This window comes from Muscardinus avellanarius (genome assembly GCF_963383645.1).
Source record: "Muscardinus avellanarius genome assembly, chromosome: 3".
Classification (NCBI taxonomy): Eukaryota; Metazoa; Chordata; class Mammalia; order Rodentia; family Gliridae; genus Muscardinus; species Muscardinus avellanarius.
In genome coordinates, this window is record NC_137788.1 from 29,696,989 (window position 1) to 29,720,048 (window position 23,060).

The following is a 23,060-nucleotide window of genomic DNA, read 5'->3' on the forward strand; positions in this document are numbered from 1 at the left end:
AGGCAAAAACCAAGCACATTTGTTAACATGTGTAGTGCAAATCACATAACATGGGAGAAAATAGTTCAGGACAGTGCTGTAAGAGTCTGGCTTAAACAGGAGTGGTGGCCTTAGGCCTGTAATCTCAGTACATGGAGTCTGACAAGAGAATCACAGGTTCTAAGACAGTCTCAGCAATAGCAAAACTTTCAGCAATCTAGGAAGATCCTGTTTTAGGGGTTTGAAAAGGGGGCTGGAGGTGTAGCTCAGAGTGTCCCTGGGCTCAATCCCCAGTGCCTAAAATAAAATTAAGAGCCTGGCTTAGCCAAGCATGGTGGCACAGGCCTGTAATCCCAATACTTAGGAGTCTGAGACAGAAGGATTACAGGTTTGAGGACAGCCTCAGTAACGTAGTGAGATTCTTCCACAATCTAGCAAGTCCATGTTTGAAAAATAAAAAAGACTCAGGTTGAAAACCCCTAGGTTTTTTTGGTTTTGTTTTTGTTTGTTTGTTTGTTTTTGTGGTGCTGGGATGGAACCCAGAGTCTTTCTATCCTTGGGCTATACTCCCAGACCTATTTTCTATTTTATTTGGAAACAGGGTCTCACTAAGTTGCTGAGAGCCTCACTAAGTAGCTGAGACTAGCTTCAAACGTGTGCCATCCTCCTATCTCAGCCTCCCAAGTGCAGGGATTATAAGCGTGTGCCAGCACGCCCTGACTGAATACCCCTAGGTTTGATCCCTAGTATCACACAGACACATACACACACAAAAATCTGGTTTATGAGGTCTATCTAACAAAGAACAATACATTTTAGGGAAGTGAAGGAAGGGAAGGAGGGAGGGAAAGAAAGAAAAGAAAAGTGGGAAGGGAGGGAGGGAAAACAAAAAAAAGAGGGAGGCTAGGTATGGTGGTGCATGCTTGTAATCCCAGTACTTGGGAGGCTGAGACAGGAGGATCACGGTTCGTGGTCAGCCTCAGCTACTTAGCGAAGCCCTCCACAACTTAGTGAGACTCTGTTTCAAAATAAAGAATAATAAATAGGGCTGGGTGTGTAGCTCAGAGGTAGAATGCCCCTGGGTTCCATCCCCAGTTCTGAAAGAAAAAAGAAGAGAAAGGGAAGGAGGAGGAAGGGAAAGATCCCAGGGTTCTGGAGAGAAAACTGTGATAAGGTGAATGTGTGAAAACACTTGTAGAATCAGCTCTACTGAGCTCAACCATTATCACCATCACTAAGCTGATAAAGGGTGTTTGTAAAGGAAAGCACATCCTGCCTTAAGGCAGGAAAGTAGCCCATTTGTTTTTATAAATTTCTGTCTTGCTTCATTGTTATATCAAACAGGGAAGGCAGAGAGCTCCTCTGCATCTTACTTATCTTCAGCTAGACAGTACTTCATATTTGGGAGAGCCATATTCTTGTTTCTTTCAATGGTAAAAATATACTTTTTTTATACAAAAAAGAAAATAGAAAAATTATCACTAAATACTTAAGCTAATCTTCAAGGCAGTATGCTTTAAACTGTAATAGCATTGTTTTAGTGTTGGTGTCATTTAGGGTATTCTGTAGTTCAGTGTATTCAAGGGGGATACGTAGTAGCTTTACTTTGGTAAGTAAACTTATTTTGAGGTCTTTTGCTGACTACAGGTAATTTCATTTGTTTCATAGCCGAAGTGAAACGTGTAGGAGATACACTTTTGGGTATGGCTACACAGTGTGTTCAAGTCAAGAATGTAATAAAAACATCTCCTCAAACTCTCTCAAACTTGTGCCTAAAGATAAATGTTAAACTTGGAGGAATTAATAATATTCTTGTACCTCATCAAAGGTAAGCTAATTACTTATGAAGGTATTATTTTTTAAATCTTCATTTTTCTACAGATGCCCCTATCTAACTGCTATAATATCTTTATTCTCTGATGGCTAGAGAGCCTTAATGATTCTTGCTGTGGGATATGTAGACATTTTAGCAAAAATAAATAAATAAAATGAATTGACAAGGTTGAGAGTCTTTAAACCTCTTACTCCACTCCCATTTTCACTTAGTTTGCAAAGTACCATTGGTATGGCCAGAAATTACTGAGAACTCTTATTTCTCCCTGGAGATCCCAGCTTAAAGAGTTTTTCAAGTACTGGGATTACAAGCATGCACCACCGCACCTGTCTTAAGACTACTTACCTAGAATGTGAGGGAGGAAAAGATGAAAAGAGGGTTTGGATTGCCATGTGACTAGCCAGTTAAATAAGCTTCATGGACCCTTGCTACAGTCATTGAGACAAAATGTTGCTATTAATTGCCCTTTTTAGACTCTTAGAATGTATGGGATGGCATAACCTAAAAGTAGGAAAATATTGATTCTATAAATCACTGGGGGAAAGGCTGTTACTTGGTAAACTGATCAACAGTTTTCCTTTAAATAGTTGAAGCAGAGGCAGGCATGGTGGCCACACCTGTGATCCCAGTACTCGGGAGGCTGGGATAGGAGAATTTAGGTTCAAGAACAGCCTCAGCAAGTAGTAAGACTCTCATCAACCTAACAAGACCCTGTTTCAAAATAAGAAATAAAATTGGATTAGGGGTATAACTCAAAGGTAGAATGCCCCTGGATTCAGTACCCAGTACCACAATCAATCAATAAAATAGCTGAAGCAACTACACCTTAAAAAAGTTAAGTATCTTGACTAGGTTGCATCACAAGTAAGCATTAGAACAAATATTGACTCTTGATTTTTTGTGTGTGGGTGTGGGTGTGGGTATGGGTGGGTCTGGGGTTGAAACCCAGGGGCATTTGACCTCCGAGCTACACCCCCTGCCCTATTTTTTTTAGTCTTTATTTGGAAACAGGGTTTCACTGAGTTGCAGAGGGCCTCACTAAGTAGCTGAGGCTGTCCATGAACCACGATCCTCCCGTCTCAGCCTTCCAAATGCTGGGATTACAAGCATGCACCACCACGCCCAGCTGACTCATGTATTTTTTTAAAAAGCCTTTTTTCCTCATTTTTCCATGCCACCTTCTATCTTTCTGTCCTTGTTACAAATATAAGATTCATAAATAAGATGAACATAGAATTTTATTAATAAGTCCTAGAACTAAGAAACAGCCCTTTAAATTTTTATTTTATTTTTATTTATTTTTTACAGTGCTTGGGATTGAACCCCAGGACCATTCTATGTCCAAGCTACACCCTAGCTCTATTTTTTTTTTTTTAACGGGTTTGGGGATGGAACCCAGGGGCATTTGACCTCTGAGCTATACCCTCTGCCCTATTTTTTATTCTTTATTTTTGAAACAGAGGCTCACTAAGTTGCAGAGGGCCTCACTAAGTAGCTGAGGCTGTCCGCGAACAAGCATGCGCCACCACACCCGGCTTCCTAGCCCTATTTTTTATTCTTTTTTATTTCTTCCAAAAAAATTGTTGTTGTGGTGGTGGTGGTACTGGGGATGGAACCCAGGATGGAACTCCATGCTACACCTCCAGACCTAGTTTATATTTTTATTTGGAAACAGGGTCTCACTACGTTGCTGGGAGCCTCAGTAAGCTGCTGAGGCTGGCTTAGAACCGGCAATCTTCCTGTCTCAGTCTCCCAAGTACTGGGATTACAAGCGTGCGCCACCATGCCCGGCTATTATTTATTTTGAAACAGGGTCTCACTAAGTTGTAGAAGGCCTCACTAAGCTGAGACTGGCCATGAACCTGTGATCCTCCTTTCTCAGTCTCCCAAGTACTAGGATTATAAGCATAAGGTACCATGCCCGGCTAGCCCTTTGAATTTTAGAGGATGAAGTTTTATCTATAATATATTACTCAAGTTTATACTTAACCAGGAGATGAGGAGTAGTAGATTTGCATAATCCTTCTAGTCTAAAGATTAATGATTCTTAGATGTATATCTCAATCCTTGAGAGGCTTAGACAGGAGGATCACAGGTTCTAGGCCAGTGTACCCTAACGTAGCAAGACTCTGCTTCAAAATAAAAAGGGCTGGGGGTGTAGCTCAGTGGTAGAACCCCTCTGGGTTTGATCCCCAGTACAAAAAAATAGTTTAATGGTTCTTTTTCTGCTTGATAATAAAGATAATAGAGATAATAGAGAAAATAGATAATAAAAGATAATAGAGATAATAAAAGCTTAAAATGCAAATGTATTTTTAAAACATGGTAAAAATTGGTGGATTCATATCAGGAAGTTTATAATTTTGCTCCCATTACAGAGAACATTAGCATCAGTTGCTCTTTACAACCAGCAGCACCACTTGCGGTGAGGCTGCTAACTAATAGTCAGCTGAGGCTGGCAAGAAACTGCTCTCAGCAAGACACTGGACTGACCTGTTGTGACAGCTGCGCCTCCAATTAGGGACAGAGCAGACAGAGCAGTCAGAAGCTGTGTGTATAGGACTCCTCTTGTGCTATCAGTGACTTGCATTTGTGTTGCAATCATTTGAAACAAAGAAATGCTTGATGAAAAGATGACTTATCTAACCCCTTTAAAAATGTGTTTAAGACCTTCTGTGTTCCAGCAACCAGTGATCTTTTTGGGAGCAGATGTCACTCATCCACCTGCTGGTGATGGAAAGAAGCCTTCTATTGCTGCTGTGAGTGCCATTAAACAGGTTAATCTAAAGTTTAGATTAGTGTCAACATTTTGATTTCGACTTTTTTAATTTAAATCATAAGCTGGGCGTGGTGGCGCACGCTTGTAATCCCCGCGCTTGGGAGGCTGAGACAGGAGGATCGCACAGGTTCGAAGCCAGCCTCAGCTACTTAGTGAGGTTCTCAGCAACTTAGTGAGACCCTGTTTCCAAATAAAGTATAAAATAGGTCTGGGAGTATAGTCTGGAGTTAGAAAGCCTCTGGGTTCCACCCCCAGTACCACAAATAAATAAATAAATAAATAAATAAATAAATAAATAAATAAATAAATAAATAAATCAACCCCCAGTACCACCAATAAATAAATATCATATTTTCTCTGTAGCCAGCTTCCATAAATGTTCTTTGGAGTGTTTTTTGGGTTTTTTTTGTTTGTTTTTTGTACTGGCAATGGAACCCAGAGGCATTTGACCTCTGAGTTACAACTCTGCCCTATTTTTTTTATTTCTTTATTTTCAAACAGTCTCACTAAGTTGCGGAGGGTCTCACTAAGTAGCTGAGGCTGTCCACAAACCGCGATCCTCCAGTCTCAGCCTCCCAAATGCTGGGATTACAAGTGTGCACCACCATGCCCAACTCTTCTTTGGATTTTTGAAAGAATGATTATTCTGAGCCAGGCATGATGGGGGATGCCTGTAATCTTAGTACTTAAGAGTCTGAGACATGAGGATCACAGGTTCAAAGACAGCCTCAGCAAATAGGGGGACTCATCAACCTAGGGAAACCCTGTTTCAAAATAAAAATAGAAGGGGTCTGGGGGTATAGCTCAGAGATGGAATGCCCCTGGTCTCGATCTTCAGTGCCACAAAAAAAAAAAAAAGAAGGCTTAAGGACAGCCTCAGCAATGTAGTGAGACTTGTAGCAAACTAGCAAGACCTTGTTTCAAAACAAATAAGCCGGGCATAGTGGCACACACTTCTAATCCCAGCATTTGGTAGACTGAGACAGGAGGATCATGGTTTGTGGACAGCCTCAGCTACTTAATGAGGCCTTCTGCAACTTAGTGAGACCTTGTTTCAAAATAAAGAATTAAAAAATAGGATTGGGGTTGTAGCTTGGAGGTAGAATGCCCTTGGATTCAATCCCCAGTACCACAAAAAAAAGATAAAAACGGGACAGGGGTGTGGCTCAGAGGTAAAATGCCCCAGGGTTCAATCCCCACTAACACACACACTCATACAAATAATTATTCTGGTTTGGGCACTACAAGTTCTGTATGTATACTAAGTCAAGTTATTTATTATTACTCAAATCTGGTTTGGTTGTTTTTTGTTTTGTTTTGTTTTGTTTTGTTTTTGGTGGTACTGGGAATGGAACCCAGGGGCCTTCTACCTCCAGGCTACACTCCAAGACCTATTTTATTTTTTATTTGGAAACAGGGTCTCTTAAACCAGCTGAGGCTGGCTTCGAGCCTGCGCGATCCTCCTGTCTCAGCCTCCCAAGCACAGGGATTACAAGCATGCGCCACCACGCCCGGCTCTGTATTTTATTTTAATTTGTCTACTTGACCTGTTTTACCTGTTATATATTTTCAGGGTTTTGTTGTGTGTGTGCGTTGTGTGTGTTACTGGGATTGAACGTAGGGTCATTCTATCTCCAAGCTCCACCCCAACCTTATTTATTTATTTATTTATTTATTTACTTATTTATTTATTTATTTATTGTGGTGCTGGGGGTGGAACCTAGGGGCTTTCTACCTCTATTTTATTTGGAAACAGGGTCTCACTAAGTTGCTGAAAGCCTCACTAAGTAGCTGAGGCTGGCTTCGAACCTGTGCAATCCTCCTGTTTTAGCTCCCAAGTGCTGGGATTACAAGCATGCACCACCACACCTGGCTTATATTTTTATTTTTGTTTGGAAACAGGGTCTCATTAGGCTGATGAGAATCTATTTGTTGAGGCTGTCCTCAAACCTGCAATTCTCCTGACTCAGCCTCCCAAGTACTAGGATTACAAGCATGGGCCACAAATCCCAGCTTCAGTTATTTTTATTATGCTTCAAGCACTGCCTAGCATGTGCAGGACTGTGAGTTCACATACCTATAATCCCAGTTCTTGGGAGGCTAAGACAGGAGGATTGCAAGTTCTAGGCCATCTTCAGCAACCTAGAAAAGACCCTGTTTCAGAATAAAAAAATTAAAAGGACTGGGGGTGTAGCTTGAATGTAGATTACCCCTGAGTTTAATCCCCACTGTCAAAATGTGAAAGGGTTGTGGGGGAGGAAAGAACAAAGTAGTTTGGGTCAGCCCCTTTTTTATTATTTCTTTTCTCTTACTCTTTTTATGCGTCTCTCTCCCTCTCCCTTCTCCTCCACCTCTGTGTGAGCATGTCTGTGTGTCTTTTTTTTCCCAACCAATCTTTAGGTCTCATGACAACTAGAATATTTAATTGTTTAGTGTAAAGTGTAACCTGCTTACAAAAAAATAAATGTGGCTGGCTGTGGTAGCACACACCGATAGTCTTAGCACATGGAAGCTGAGACAGGAGGATCCCAGATTTGAGGACAGCCTCAGCAAGTAGTGAGACTCATTAACCTAGCAAGACCATGTCTCATGTAAAAATAGGAACCAGACATAGTGGAGCACGCTTATAATCCCAGCATTCGGGAGGCTGAGACAAGAGGATCGGGATTCAGGGCCAGCCTCAGCTACATAGTGAGGCCCTTTGCAACTCAGTGAGACTCTGTTTCAAAATAAAGAATAAAAAATAGGGCTAGGGGTATAACTCAGAGGTAGAATGCCCCTGGGTTTCATCCCCAGTACTGCAAAATAAATAAATGGATGGTAGGTAGGTAGGTAGGTAGGTAGGTAGATAGATAGATAGATAGATAGATAGATAGATAGATAGATAGATAGATAGATAGATATAGGGCAGGTTGGAGTGTAGCTCAGAGGTAGAATGCCCCTGCTTTCAATTCCCAGTACTGCAAAAATTAATAATAATAAATTTTGATACTATATTGGTTCTTTTAGTCTATTCTTTACTAAGAATTATTTATTTTAATTACTTTCATTAAATAGTAAGATTATAGTAAAATGCAACATAAATGAAATTTATGTAGTTTTCATTATCTTAATTTCTACTTTTCTTTACTTTTTCTAACCTAGGTTGTAGGTAGTATGGATGCCCACCCAAGCAGATACTGTGCCACAGTAAGAGTCCAGAGACCCCGACAGGAGATCATCCAGGACTTGGCCTCCATGGTCCGGGAACTTCTCATTCAATTTTATAAGTCAACTCGGTTCAAACCTACTCGTATCATCTTTTATCGGGATGGTGTTTCAGAGGGACAATTTAGACAGGTTTGTTGCCTGGGATCTCCTAACACTATGGTGAAATCAGATACTTTTGTTTATTTATTGGTAGTACTGGGGATTAAACCCAGAGGCATTTTATACCTCTGAATTATACCCTCAGCCCTCTTTTATTTTGTATTTTGAAACAATATCTCACTGCGTTGTGGAGGGCCTTGCTAAATTTTTTAGGCTGGCCTCAAACCTACAATCCTTCTGTCTCAGCCTCTCAAGTACTGGGATTATAAATGTGCATCACTACACCTGGCCCAGATATTACATTTATAATATGGTACCTACTCTTCTGTTGAAAGCCTTAAGTTGAGAGTTCCCAATGTCAAATTTGAAGTACAGTTAAAGTGGAACTAGAGGCACAGGTGGTGACACATGTATCTCCCAGCAGAAGTGCAGATTCACAGCCAGCCTCAGCAACTTATTTGGCCCTCTACCACTTAGTGAGACCCTGTTTCAAAATAAAGAATAAAGTAGGGCTGGGAGTATAGCTCAGAGGTAGAATGCCCCTAGATTCCATCCCCAGTAACACAAAAAAGAAAGTATATTTAGCTATAAAGTGATGAAATTAAGAAATCCTGAGTCTAAATCATTTACTCAGAAGTATATAAAAGAGAACTGTTGACTATATTAAATCTTCCCATTGCATCTTCTCTAGGTATTATATTATGAACTACTAGCAATTCGAGAAGCCTGCATCAGTTTGGAGAAAGACTATCAACCTGGAATAACCTACATTGTAGTTCAAAAGAGACATCATACTCGATTATTCTGTGCTGATAGGACAGAAAGGGTAATCTTTTATCTCTTACAATACAATAAGGCAGGCTTATCAAACATAGTTTATAGAGCATTTAACAAAGACCCTCTGCCAATTGCAGGGTTTCCAAAATATAGTGGCAGATTTCAATAATTAGATTATGAGTATAGAAGTATCAAAATTTCTTTCTTCCTTCCTTTCTTTTTTTTTTTTTTTTTTTTTTTTTGTGTGTGTGTGTGTGGTACTTGGGGTGGAACCCAGGGGCTTTCTACCTCAGGGCTACTCCCCCAGCCCTATTTTTTATCATTTATTTATAAACAGGGTTTCATTAAGTTGCTGAGAGCCTCACTAAGTAGCTGAGGCTGACTTCCAACCTGTTCGATCCTCCTGTCTCAGCCTCCCAAGCACTGGGATTACAAGCCTGCACGACCACGCCAGGCTTTAAAATTTCTTTTAATACTCCAAAAATTTGAAACACCATTTTACTCTTTTCTTGTGCAAAAATTCATAGGTGAAAAAAGTACCTTTTAATTGTTTGTTTTTAGTAGTGGGGATTGGACTCAGGGGCGTTCACAGTCTTCTTCTTTTTTTTTTTTTTTTTTTTTTTTTTTTTTTTGTGTGTGTGTGTGTGGTGGTGGTACTAGGGGTGGAACCCAGGGAATTTTCTACCTCCAGGCTATACTCCCAGACTTATTTTATACTTTATTTGGAAACAGGGTCTCACTAAGTTTCTGAGAGCCTCACTAAGTAGCTGATGCTGGCTTTGACACTGTGCGATTCTCCTGTCTCAGCCTCCCAAGCACTGGGATTACAAGCATGTACCATCAAACCCGGCTTTTATTGTTTATTTTGAAACAAGGTCTTACTAAGTCTTAGCTTTCCTAAGTACTGAGATTACAAATATGCACCACCAAACCTGGCTCAGTTAATGGTTTTTAAATGTACCAAGAGCCATGCATGGTGGTGCATACCTGTAATTCCAGTTCTTGGAAGGCTAAAACAGGAGAATGACAGGTTCAAGACCAGCCTCAGCAATATAGTAAGACCTAGCAAGACCCTGTTTCAAAACAAAAAATAAGCTGGGCATGGTGGCGTACGCTTGTAATCCCCATGTTTGGGAGGCTGAGACGGGAGGATCGCACAGGTTCAAAGCCAGCCTCAGCTACTTAGTGAGGCTCTCAACAACTTAGTGAGACCCTATTTCCAAATAAAATATAAAATAGGTCTGGGAGTATAGCCCAGAAGTAGAAAGCCTCTGGATTCCACCCTCAGTACCACACACACAAAAAAAGAATAACAAAACAAAAAATAAAATAGTTCTTGGGTGCAGCTGAGAAGTAGAATGCCCCTGGGTTTAATCCATAAATGCCCCAGTTCCAGGAAGGGAGGGGAAGTAGAGGAAGATATATATTATATATTTTAAAGTGTTTTTTTTGTTGTTGTTGTATTCTGTTTTGTGGTACTGGGGATGGGACCCAGGGAAATTCAACCTCCAACTAGCCCTATTTTTTTTATTATTTATTTTGAAATAGGGTCTCACTAAGTAGCTGAGGCTGTCTGTGAACCTGGATCCTCCTGTCTCAGCCTCCCAAATGCTGGAATTACAAGTGTGTGCCACCTCGCCCAGTTTAAAGTGTTTTATTAAGAGCTTTTTATTTATTAGTTAGTTGTTCATTTTTTTGATACTGGGGATTGAACCCAGATACATTCTACCTCTGAGCTATACCCCAGCCCTTTTTCTTTTTCTTTTCTTTCTTTCTTTTTTTTTTTTTTTTTTTTTTTTTTGACTGCAAAGGCCCAATTTCTTTATTTCGTTCTATTAGTTTCAACATCTTTTCTTTTTTTATTTTGTGGTACTGAGGGTAGAACCGAGGCATTGTATTTGTGAGCTACACCTCCAGTCCTACTTTTTATTCTTTATTTTGAAATGGTCTCACTGAGTTGCAAAGGGCCTCACTAAGTAGCTGAGGCTATTGGATAACTGTGATCCTCCTGTCTCAGCCTCTCAGATGCTGGGATTACAAGCATGTAATACCACATCCAGCTTTTATTTTTCTTTTTGAGACAGGGTCTTGCTAAGTTGCTGAAGGCCTTGCTAAGTTGCTGAGGCCAACTTTGAACCTGTAATCCTCTGACACAGCCTCCCAAGTAATGGTATTACAGGTGTGCACTACCATGCTTGACAAGAGCTTCTTATCAGGAATTTTGAATAATTTCAATCACATCATAGCCACTCAGACAGTCATGTTATCTATTGTCTTATAAGATGTTGAAACTAAAGCCAGGCGTGGTGGCGCACGCTTGTAATCCCTGCGCTTGGGAGGCGGAGACAGGAGATTGCACAGGTTCAAAGCCAGCCTCAGCTACTTAGTGAGGCTGTCAGCAACTTAGTGAGACCCTGTTTCCAAGTAAAGTATAATATAGGTCTGGGAGCATAGCCCAAATATAGAAAAGCCCCTGGGCTCTACCCTCCGTACCACAAAATAAAAAAAGAAAGATGTTGAAACTAATAGAACGAAATAAAAGAAACTGGGCCTTTGCAGTCATTTTGCTTTAGTCCCACTTATGTGTGCATGTGTGTTGGTTTCTTTCTGAGCATTGAACCCAAGGGCATTCTACCTCCAAGAACTATACCCTAGCCCTTTGTGTATATGTGGTACTAGGAATTGAACCAGGAAGCCTTCTACCACTAGGCTATGCTCCCAACCCTGTTTTGTTTTGTTTTGTTTTGTTGAAAATAGTGTCACACTAAGTTGCTGAGGCTGACAACAAACCTGCAATCCTCCTGTGTCAGCATTCCATGTACTGGGATTACAAGTTTGTACCACCATGCCCAGCTCCCTCAGCCCGCCTTTTTTTTTTTTTTTTTTTTTTTTTTTTTTTTTTTCAGTACAGGTAGAACTCAGGGACTTTCTTCTACCTCCAGGGCACACTCCCAACCCTTTAGCAACTCAGTGAGATCCTGCATCAAAATAAAGAATAAAAAATAGAGCTTGTGCCAAGGGTGGCCCAAGTTTGTAATACTAGCATTTAGGAAGCTGAGACAGGAGTATTGCGGTTTGAGGACAGCCTCAGCTACTTAGTGAGGCCCTTTGCAAGTCATTGAGACCCTCTTTCAAAATAAAGAATAAAAAAATAGGACTGGTGGTGTAGCTCGGAGGTAGAATGCCCCTGGGTTCCATTCCCAGTACCTCAAAAAAAAAAAAAAAAAAAAGAATAGGAATTGGGGACTAGAAATATAGCCCAGTTGTAGAGCATGTGATTAGCTTGTACAAGGCCCTAGCACAGAGGGGGAGGAAAAAGGGAATAGAAAGCAGGACTTACACATAAGGCCTCTTCTCATAACCACTTAAGTAATACTAAAGCTGAAAATAATGAAATATGGGATCCAGTGCTTATAAAGTGCTTTCAGATACATATTTTTCACCTTTGTCTTGTTTGTTTTTACTCTGATAAAAAAAAAAAAAATCTAGGTTGGAAGAAGTGGCAACATCCCAGCTGGAACAACAGTTGATACAGACATTACACACCCATATGAATTTGATTTTTACCTCTGTAGCCATGCTGGGATACAGGTAAGCCTATACCTTGGGTAAAATGTTTTAATTCAAAGCTTCAATCCTTAGGAATATTTTAAAAATCTCAACAGAAGGAGAAATAAAAATTTTTCTGTGTATTCCAAGTTGTTTCTACATGAAATTAGATGAAACTTTCAGTAAATAAATTTTTCTAACCAGGCATGCTGACACATGCTTGTAATCCCAGTACTTGGGAGACTTGAGATAGGAGGATATCAGATTCACAGCCAGCCTCAGCTACTTAGTGAGACCTGAGACCTCGTTTCAAAATAAAGATTTAAAAAATAGGGCTGGGGGTGTAGCTCAGAGGTAGAGTGCCCCTGGGTCAAACCTCAGTACCACACATACACATAAAATCTTACAAGGAGAGGGGCTTAGCCAGGCATGGTGGTGCACACTTGTAATCCCAGCATTTGGGAGGCTGAGACCTGGAGGATCGCGGTTCACAGACAGCCTCAGCTACTTAGTGAGGCCCTCTGCAACTCAGTGAGACCCAGTTTCAATATACAGAATAAAAAATAGGGCAGGGGGTGTAGCCCAGAGGTCAAATGCCCCTGGGTTCCATCCCAGACCCGTCAAAAAAAAAAAAAAGCGAGAGAAAGGGGCTTAGTTAATGAAAATACCAGAATATAATTAGCTTAATAGAACAAATCTCCCTAAAATGGGCCTTCAATTTAACCTAAAACTTCAGAGAAATTTTAAAGTGCCAGATTATTTCTTTTTTTTTTTTTTTTTTTTTTTTTTTTTTTTTTTTTTTGGCGGGTTTGGGGATGGAACCCAGGGGCATTTGACTTCCGAGCTACACCCTCTGCCCTATTTTTTTATTCTTCATTTTGAAACAGGGTCTCACTAAGTTGCAGAGGGCCTCACTAAGTAGCGCAAACCGCGATCCTCTGGTCTCAGCCTCCTGAATGCTGGGATTACAAGTGTGCACCACCACACCCAGCTCAGATTCTTTCTTGGACATGTCCCCCACCCCTTTTTCTTTTTCTTTTTTTTTTTTTTTTTTTTTTTTTTTTGGTGGTACTGGGGTTCCTGGAAGCCCTTCTACCTCCGGGCTACACTCCCAGACCTATTTTTTTACATTTTTATTTGGAAACAGGGTCTCCTAAGCCAGCACGCACAGCTGACTTCGAACCTGCATGATCCTCCTGTCTCCGCCTCCCAAGCGCGGGGATTACAAGCGTGCGCCACCACGCCTGGCTTTTTTTTTTTTTTTTTTTTTTTTTTTTTTTTTTTTGCAGTACTAGGAATAGAACACGGGCATTCAACCTCCGAGCTACACCCCTAGTCCTATTTTTTTGTTCTTTATTTTGGAACAGGGTCTCACTGAATTGCAGAGGTCCTCACTAGGTAGCTGAGGCTGTGTTCAAACCGTGCTCCTCCTGTCTCAGCCTTCTTTTTTAAATTTTATTTTGAGACAGGATCTTACTAAATTAACCAGGAGGGTTGCAGGTTTCAGGCCAGCCTAAGCAACTCAAGAGAGACCTTGTTCAAAATAAGAAATAAAAAGGGCTGGTGCTCCATATCCATTGAAGTCTCATCTCAGGACATGTATACTCAATTCCTGATGTACCCTAGGTATCCTACTCTGTTTACTTTGTGTGTGCGTGTGTGTGTGTGTGTGTGTGTGTGTGTGTGTGTGTGTGTGTTACTAAGGATTAAATCCAGGGGCATTCTACCTCCAAGCTATACCCCTAACCTTATCTTATATTTTATTTGGAAACAGAGTCTCACTAAGTTGCTGAGGCTATCCTCGAACCTGTGATCCTCCTATCTCAGCCTCACAAGTACTAGGATTACAGGTGTGCACCACCATTCCTGGCTCCTGTACTTCTACTAACTATCAGTCACTCTCTTTCCTCCCACTTTTCCATCTTCTTCCTTCCATTTCATTTTCTCTAGCTGTTTTCTTCTTTCACATATACACACGTATACTATATAATGGCACCCACCTTAAACTATTATTTGCTAGTTCCTATAAGCATATCTTGCCCATGCTGATTCCTACCTTAAATGTCCTTTTCCTGATTTATTCCTACTCATGCTTTGTCTCAGACATCAACTCCCAGAAGCCTTCTTGACTTTGTCCCTCAGATAAATGCTCCTCCTCTGCCATGCTTGGGTACCCTGCCTGTTTTTGTACTTATTAGATAACATGTAGCCATGTTTTGCCACCCTCTCCCACCCCTCCTTAAAGTCATTAAGGCTGAGGCTACTCATGCAACATATATACCTTCTAGTACATGGCTGTTGATACTGAATATACAGAATGAACAAATAAACACAATCTCTTTCTCAGTTTATAGGGGAAGACATAATTGAATAAATTTTGCAAATATATATTTACAAATTGGAATAAGTGCAATAAAGAAAAAGTGAAGAGTAGAAGGGAAAGAGTTTAGTGACTAAAATCTTTAATCACTTTTCCCAACTGATTTAGTTTGGGAAATAACAAAGAGTTTCCCTAAGAAATAATATTTAAGGCCAGGCATGGTGGCACACGCTTGTAATGTCAGCATTTGGGAGGCTGAGACAGGAGGAGCGTGGTTTGCAGATAGCCTCAGCTACTACTTAGTGAGGCTCTTTGCAACTCAGTGAGACCCTGTTTCAAAATAAAGAATAAAAAATTGGTCTGGGGGTGTAGCTCAGAGGTAGAATGCCCCTGGGTTCAATCCCCAGCACCACACACACACAAAAAAAAAATCTGTTTAAAATAAAGAATAAAAAATAGGGCTGGGGTGTAGCTCAGAGGTAAAATGCCACTGGGTTCCATCCCCAGTACCGCAAAAAGAAAAAAGAAATAACATTTAAGGAAAAGTCTTGAGGAATGAATATGAATTAACCAAGCCAAGAATAGGGGAGAAGATTCCTTTTGAAGGAACATGTACAGTCTCTTTTGGTGGGAGAATATTTGTCCATTGAAGGAATCTAATGGAGGCTGCTACTATAGCATGTAAGAGAGTTAGAAAGAGACGAGGCTATATCATACGGACTTTATTCAACAAAGGTAAGGTTTTGAAGTTGTTCAGAGTGCGGTGGGAAGCCATTCAAAGCTAAGCCGCGTGTGGTGGTTCACACCTGTAATCTGAGCACTTGGGAGGCTGAGATAGGAGGATTGCAGGTTTGAGGGCAGCCTCAGCAAATAGATTCTCATCTGCCTAGTGAGATCCTATTTCAAATTAAAAATAAAATAGGGCTAAGGATGTAGTTTGGAGGTAGAAGGCCCCAGGGTTAAATCTTCAGTACCAAAAATAAATAAGTAAAAAAACAAGTAGCTGGACACTAACATAGCTAGGTTTTTTTGTGTGTAGGGGGAGTTTTTTGTTTTGTTTCATTCTTTGATACTGGGGGTTGAGCCCAGGGTCATTCTACCCCCAGGCTTCACCCCTAGCCTTTTTTAAAATTTGTTTTTCGACAAGATCTTACTGGGTTGCTGAAAGCCTCATTACATTACTGAAGCGTCCTCCAACCTGTGATCCTCCTGTTTCAGTCTCCCAGGTACTGAGACTATAGGCATATGCCACCATCCCTGGCTTTTTTTTTTTTTTAATTCACTTTTACTGAAATATGGATTGCTCTAGGGAGTATTCATGTTTGGTTTGGTTTGATACTGAGGATGGAACCCAGGGGCATTCTACCATTCTACCGCTGAGCTACACCCCAGCCCAATTTTTTTACTTTTTATTTTGAAACATGGTCTCACTGAGTTGTAGAGGGCCTCTAAGTAGCTGAGGCTGTCCATGAACCTGGATCCTCCTGTCTCAGCCTCCCAAGTACTGGGATTACAAGTGTGCACCGCCGTGCCCAATGGGAGTATTAGTATTATTGGGAACATTAGTCGGGAGTTGATGACCATAGCTCAGGCAAAAGATGATTATGTTTGGCACTAGAATGGTGGGACAGAGCTGAATAAGTTCCATATACTGTAGTTAGACCTTTCACCCTGCTTCTTTCCTGTGCCTGAAATGCTTGCCCATATCTCACAATCCGTATTATCATTCACAGATCACTGCTAGGTTTCCTCAAAGACAGTCCTTCCCTGATCACCTAACGTACCCTCCAGACGTAGTCTTCCACACTACCCTGCATTTATTCTCTTTCTAGCCTAATTCCGATGGTCATATTTATGATTGTGTCCTCTGTCACTGCAGTGTTTTATCCATGACTGTGCTCAGCACATGCTGTAAGGCATGGCACATAGTTCTGAGTAAATTTTAAAGGTCCCTCCTTTACTGGTGGACACTTGAGTGGCTTCCCCTTTTGGTTTTTGTGCATGATACTACTATGAACATAGTAACATAGGTGTATCATCTATTTGAGTCCTTGTTTCACTCCTTTTGGGCACATACCCAGAATCAACTAAAATTTTTAATTGATTATTAAATTATGTTTTGCTAATTAATGTACAAAGCTTTATAATATAACTTAGTTCATGCTAGAAGTTTTTTTAAAAATTTAGAATATGACATTGCCTTCTCTATAGGGTACCAGCCGTCCCTCACACTATCATGTTTTATGGGATGATAACTGCTTTACTGCAGATGAACTTCAACTGCTAACTTACCAGCTGTGCCACACTTACGTACGCTGTACACGCTCTGTTTCTATACCTGCACCAGCATATTATGCTCACCTGGTGGCATTCAGAGCCAGATATCATCTTGTGGACAAAGAGCATGACAGGTAATACAAAAGCATAACTAACTGATTCTGACCCAAATTTAAATGTAGTCTGATTTACTTAGGAGATTTCTTTAAGCACTCTATGTAAATATGCTTATCCGTCTGCCATAAAGTAAAGTTCCACAAGCTATCAGAGAGGAATCAGTGAGCCATATGAAAAACGATAGAACTGATTGCCCGTGATAAAGTTTTCTACTGAAATAAGCTGTCTCAGTTTGTTGGTAACAGAATATATGGTAATTATGTTGATTTACCAAGTTAATTCAAAGGAAAGATTTTGTTTTGAGATCACTGATAATAAAAGAGACATATATAGAAACAAAATTATATGCTATCTGGGATTTACTTCTAATTAATCCTTGGGAAATATAAGAAATAAAGCAAAATTGGCCTAAACTTAATTATTGAAGCTGGGTGAGGGACACACAGTTCATTATTTTTTCCACATAGTTTCTAGTTTTTAACATTTTTTAAATTTTCTACAATTAATAGTTTTATTTTATTAATTATTTTATCAGAATAGAATGTTTGTTTTTGTGTTCATTGCTACTTCTCTTACAGTGCTGAAGGAAGCCATGTTTCAGGACAGAGCAATGGTCGAGATCCACAAGCTCTTGCCAAGGCTGTACAGATTCACCAAGATACCTTACGCACAATGTACTTTGCTTAACAAGTCCAAGTGTGTTCTCAGAGAGAACTGGAGCCAACATACAGTGTATGTTTTCAGTGGAGTCAGTTCAGTAAGGACACCTCCAGCCAGACAGAAGCCAATGCTGTGTGAGGGTCTGGTTCTTATGTTAATACAAAGAAGATTGTTTACTTCATCAAGGATCGCAGCACCATTATGCAATATGAAACCAGCCAGCTGCTTTTTGTGCGGTCTCCTGTAGGAAGTATTGCGATAGTTTTGTTTTCACTTCTTATAGTCTAACCCTTTTAATGCCTTTACCTCAAGTTGCTTGGCAGCACAACTATCTTTGCAAAAAAAGTAAAGAAAAAGTAAGTGATGGTTGAAAAACACACACCTACACAAATAATCAAGTGATTGTTCACAATTATGTGTGCAAAAACTTAATGTGCATCCATATATTCTTGTAAAAGGAGTCTGTGTAATTTTTAAATATATACATGCATACTTCATATGCATATATATCTGAATCTAGATTGATAATAGATATATATGTATCTGTGTACATATTTTCCAGTTCATTCCACTGGGGAGCTTCTTTCTCTTTTATTCTCCCCTCACCGCCACCTTTATTTCCTGCTACCTCCTTTTCCTTCATCATAACATTTTTGTCCCTAATGCTACCTGTGACATTCAGATGTTCATATATATGACTCATTTGAATGTGAAGTATGACAAACTAGATTTCTACTTTTATTTGCACAACTTATGCCTGTCTTCTATCTCATCCACATTCTGAGTCCTCAGCTCTTGATGTTGGTTTTTATGTGATTGTCTGCTCCCTCCTGCTATGAACTTACATTTGCCATTTGTGCAATGTGTACATAAGCAGTAGCAACCTATTATTTTTCTTTAGTGAGTTTGTTGAAGCTGCTATAAATATAAAACCTTGTCAGAAGTTGTAACCCTTTCTCTCTGATAAGTGATACCTATTTAAAGCCTTCTGTTTCTATGAGTTATACATGGAAATCCCTTAACACTTTTGTAAAGGGTAAATATTTTAAAAGATTGAAACTCTGTAGGGTGGAGGCCTCTGAAATCTGGTGGGAAGAGAGAAGGGATTATGCAGGGGTATTTTGTTTTTTGCTAGTTTACTTGCTGCCTCTCATACCTTAATGTGATTTTCATATATATATATTTTTATATATATGTTTGTGTATATATATAAACATATATGTATGTGTTTTGAAGTATAGCTTCTTTTTCTTTTATATTTATTAGAGTAGTGCTTTAATAATAATAGAACTGTATAGGCAACATCTTTTATAGAAATATAATCATGTTTATTTTAAGAACTGACAACTTGTTTTGCTATCTTTTAGTGCAATAAGCAGTTTTAAAGGAAAGTTGTGTCTGTTTGACATCTTTACCATGGATAAGAAGAACAGTCACCTCTGTCATATTCAAAGGGCAAAGTAATATGGTCTTAATTTCAAAAGGAAATCATTTTTAATTTTAATGCATGTCTTTTAAAAATCACACTGAAAATGAAGTAAAATTGCCTAAAAAGTCCAACCTTAAATATTAGAAATAAAGTTGAACTTTGATTTAGGAAGTAACAGCGAACAGCTTAAGAATTTAAAAGATTTCAAAGTTATTTGAAAATAGATCATGTTTGTCATATAATCATACTGGCTAGATACCCATTTTCATTTACTAAAATGAGTTAGAAAAACACAGGATGATATTTTAAAAAGATTTTTTGCTCATTTATCACCAGTATAACTTTCTTTTTAAAATTAAGGTGATAGTGATAAAGCGATTTAAGAGTTCACTCGTTTTAAGTGAGTTAAATCACTGAACTGTGGATAAAACTGTTAGAGAACTTTTGTTTTATTGATTTCACTTTAAGATATTAAAAAGTACTATGAGTTTATTAGTAAATTGGATTCAGGGGAGCTTTGCACTTTGTAACTCATAAACATTACATTTTTCTTTTTTTTTACACTGGTTCAGAGTATAGATACTACAGATTATTTCCAGTGGGCATTGATGTTAACTTTTCAGAATTCCATCTGTACATGAAAACTAATGGATTTAGTCCTTTAGTTTATCTTGTACCTGTAATCCACTATTATTGCCAACTTACTGTATTTTGAGCCTAAAATCTGAGCCCATGTCCTCCAATAGGCATGAAATCTTGTCCCTCTGCCAGAAAACTAAAAAATGTACTGTATTTTATATGTTTATTATTTTGAAGTATCTGAAATGCAATTTACAACACTGTTTCAAGGCACTTTACATAAGATAATATTTGTATGTGCATTTTTTCTTCCATCCTTCATCCAACTCCTCCCAAGAAATTTCTTTAAAACACATTTCAACTACTTTGGTTTGTTATTGTTTAATTTTGGTTTGGTTTGGGTTTTTGAGACAGGGTCTCTGTTCCCCAGGCTGGTTTCAAACTCTGAGGCCCAAGCAGTTGTCCTACTTGGGTGTACTCTACCTGGCTATGTTTGTTTGTTTTTTTACATTGAAATTTCACTGAATATAGTCAGGAACATAGGCAAGAGAAGAAAAACAGTATATCCTAGATGATAAAAATGTAACAGGCCTATGCTTGCTCAGTGTAAATAAAATATCTTCCTTTGTCTATGGCAGCTGCACATACGGTGTGGGAAACTTCAAGGACATCTGTAGATCCATGTCCCAAGTCACTGCTTTACCTAATGTTTACTCACTTAGTTGCACATAGGCTAGAATGAAGCTCTTGCTTCAAATCTATTTGGAAAGATTTTAAGAGGAAAGATATTTTTTCTAAAATATAAAGCTTTATCTTTGGAATGATTTCTTTGTTAGAGTGTTCTTAGACTATTCAACACTAGTAACTTAAGGTTGATCAACTTGGAAGAATATGTCTAGTATATTTATGTTTTGCTAGCTAAATAATTGGCATACCAAACTTAATTTTTTTCCCCTATTTTTTCCCCTTACTGGTGAATAAACCCAGGGGCATTCTACCTCTAAGCTATACCCTCACCCTTTTTTATTTTTATTTTTATCTTAAAACAGGGTCTCACTGAGTTTCTAAGTATATTGCTAAATTGCTGAGGCTGGCCTTCAACCTGAAATCTTCCTGTCTCAGCCTCTCAAGTACAAGATTACAGTATGGCCTTTTTTCTTTTTTTCTTTTCTTTTTTTTTCTTTTTTTTTCTTTTTTTTTTTTTTTTTTTTTTTTTTTTGTGTGTGTGTGTGTGTGTGTGTGTGTGTGTGTGTGTGTGTGTGTGTGTGAGAGAGTCTGGGGATGGAACCCAGAGGCATTTGACCTCTGAGCTACACCCCCTGCCCAATTTTTTATTCTTTATTTTGAAACAGGATCTCACTGAGTTGCAGAGTGCCTCACTAAGTAGCTGAGGCTGTCCACGAACCACGATCCTCCGGTTTCAGCCTCCCAAATGGCTGGGATTACAAGCAGGTGCCACCACAAACAGCTCTGAAATTTTTTTAAATATTTTTGGGGTATGTGTGGTGTTGAGGATTGAACCCAGGGGCATCTGTCTCTGAGCTAATCCTAGGCCTATTTTTAGTTTGAAACAGGGTCTTGCTGGGTTTATGGAAATCTTACTACTTACTGAGGCAGTTCTCAAACCTGCAATCCTCCTGTCTCAGCCTCCCTAGTACTGGCATTACAAGCACACACTACCACACCCAATTCTAAATATATTTGCACTTTTTTTTTTTTTGGAGTACTGAAGATGAAATCACAGGGCATTCTACCTCCAAACTACATTCCCAACCTTATTTTTTATTCTTTATTTTGAAATAGGGTATTACTGAGTTGCAAAGGGCCTAAAGTAGTAGCTGTGGCTGCGATCTTCCTGTCTCAAACTCCCAAATGCCGGGATTACAAGCATGCGCCACCACATCCAGCTAATTTTTTTGTTTTTTAATTGAAACATCTTGAAACTCAGAGTGATCTTTCTAGTTGTGCCCCTGCTCACTAACTAACTGCTAAGTTTTGGTCTGCTTTTTTCTATAATGTATCTCATAAAAATGATTTAGGGTTGGTCCTAGTGATTTGAGTGTTCTACATCCAAGCTATCCCTCCAGTCCCTTTATATTTTATTTTTTGTTTTAAAACCGGGTCTTGCTAAGTAGCTGGGGATTTCACTAAATTGCTGAGACTAGCCTCAAACAACCCATAGTCCTATCTTGGCTTTCCAAGTACTGGGATTACAGGCATGCATCTCTGGACCTGAGTGTGTGTGTGTGTGTGTGTGTGTGTGTGTGTGTGTGTGTGTGTATCACTAGGGATGGAACCCAGGGGCATTCTACCTCCAAGCTACACCCTTAGCCTGATTTTATTTTATTTTTAAACAGGGTCTTACTTAGTTGCAGAGGGCCTCACTAAGTTGCTGAAGCTGGGGGAGATCGTGCAATTCTCCTATTTCAGCCTCCCAAGTACTGGGATGGCTGAAAAGTGCCATGCCCAACTATAAAAATGACTTTAAAGTGTCGGTCCCTATGCCAGGCATAGTGGCGCACATCTGGAATCCAAGTACGTGGGAAGCTGAGACAGGAGGAGCACAGGTTCAAGGACAACCTCAGCAAGTCGCAAGACTCATCAACCTAGTGAGATCCTGTTTCCAAATAAGAAATAAAATCGGAAAAGCGGGGCATGGTGGTACATGCTTGTAATCCCAGTATTTGGGAGGCTGATACAAGAGGATCTCAGACAGCCTCAGCTATTTAGTGAGGCCCTTTGCAACTCAGTGAGACCCTATTTTAAAATTAAAAAGAATAGAGCCAGGCGTGGTGGCACACGCTTGTAATTTCAGCGCTTGGGAGGCTGAGACATGAGGATCACACAGGTTCGAAGCCAGCCTCAGCTACTTAGTGAGGCTCTCAGCAACTTAGTGAGACCCTGTTTCCAAATAAAATAGAAAATAGGTCTGAGAGTATATCCCGGAGGTAGAAAAGCCCCTAGGTTCCACCCCTAGTACAAATAAATAAGGCTGGGGTGTAGCTCAGAGATAGAATGCCCATTGGTTCCATCCCCAGTACTGCAAAGAAAAAAGGAAAGAAGGAAAGAAATCGGGGTAGGTGTATAGCCCAAAGATAGAATGCCTCTGGATTCAATCCCCAGTACCACAAAAAAAAAAAAAAAGGTCAGTCCCAGAAACTGGTATAATTGATTTTCATGTGAAGAAGAATTGAAAGTGTGGGATGGGGATATAGCTCTGTGGTAGAGTGCTGCCTAGCATGAGCAAGGCCCTGGTTTCCATCTTTCAGTACTACAAGAAAAGAAAAAGGAGAGTTGGGAATTTAATGTATGTTCCTAATGGTAAATATATCTGTGTAAAGTGCTAATACATGTTATTATATTACAGTATCAAGTTACTGGCATTGAGGACCATTCATTTATAATACTGTAGCTGCTATATTTAAGTAGAGTCTGATAGTTATTGCACTAA

At 39.5% G+C, this 23,060-nt stretch overlaps 1 protein-coding gene across 1 annotated transcript in view; it reads left to right on the forward strand.

The window, feature by feature from the left end:
• The window catches only part of LOC308260047 (protein argonaute-3), a gene marked incomplete at both ends in the record, with an annotated part of 115,815 nt that extends 98,187 nt beyond the window's left edge, over positions 1 to 17,628 (forward strand). The window contains 7 exons of the mRNA XM_080691381.1: positions 1,648 to 1,807; positions 4,482 to 4,572; positions 7,737 to 7,931; positions 8,593 to 8,727; positions 12,168 to 12,269; positions 16,759 to 16,958; positions 17,520 to 17,628. Of these exons, the coding sequence (XP_080547507.1) occupies positions 1,648 to 1,807; positions 4,482 to 4,572; positions 7,737 to 7,931; positions 8,593 to 8,727; positions 12,168 to 12,269; positions 16,759 to 16,958; positions 17,520 to 17,628 (992 nt within the window). The remainder of the gene's footprint in view (positions 1 to 1,647; positions 1,808 to 4,481; positions 4,573 to 7,736; positions 7,932 to 8,592; positions 8,728 to 12,167; positions 12,270 to 16,758; positions 16,959 to 17,519) is intronic.
• Between the last annotated feature and the right edge of the window lie 5,432 nt (positions 17,629 to 23,060).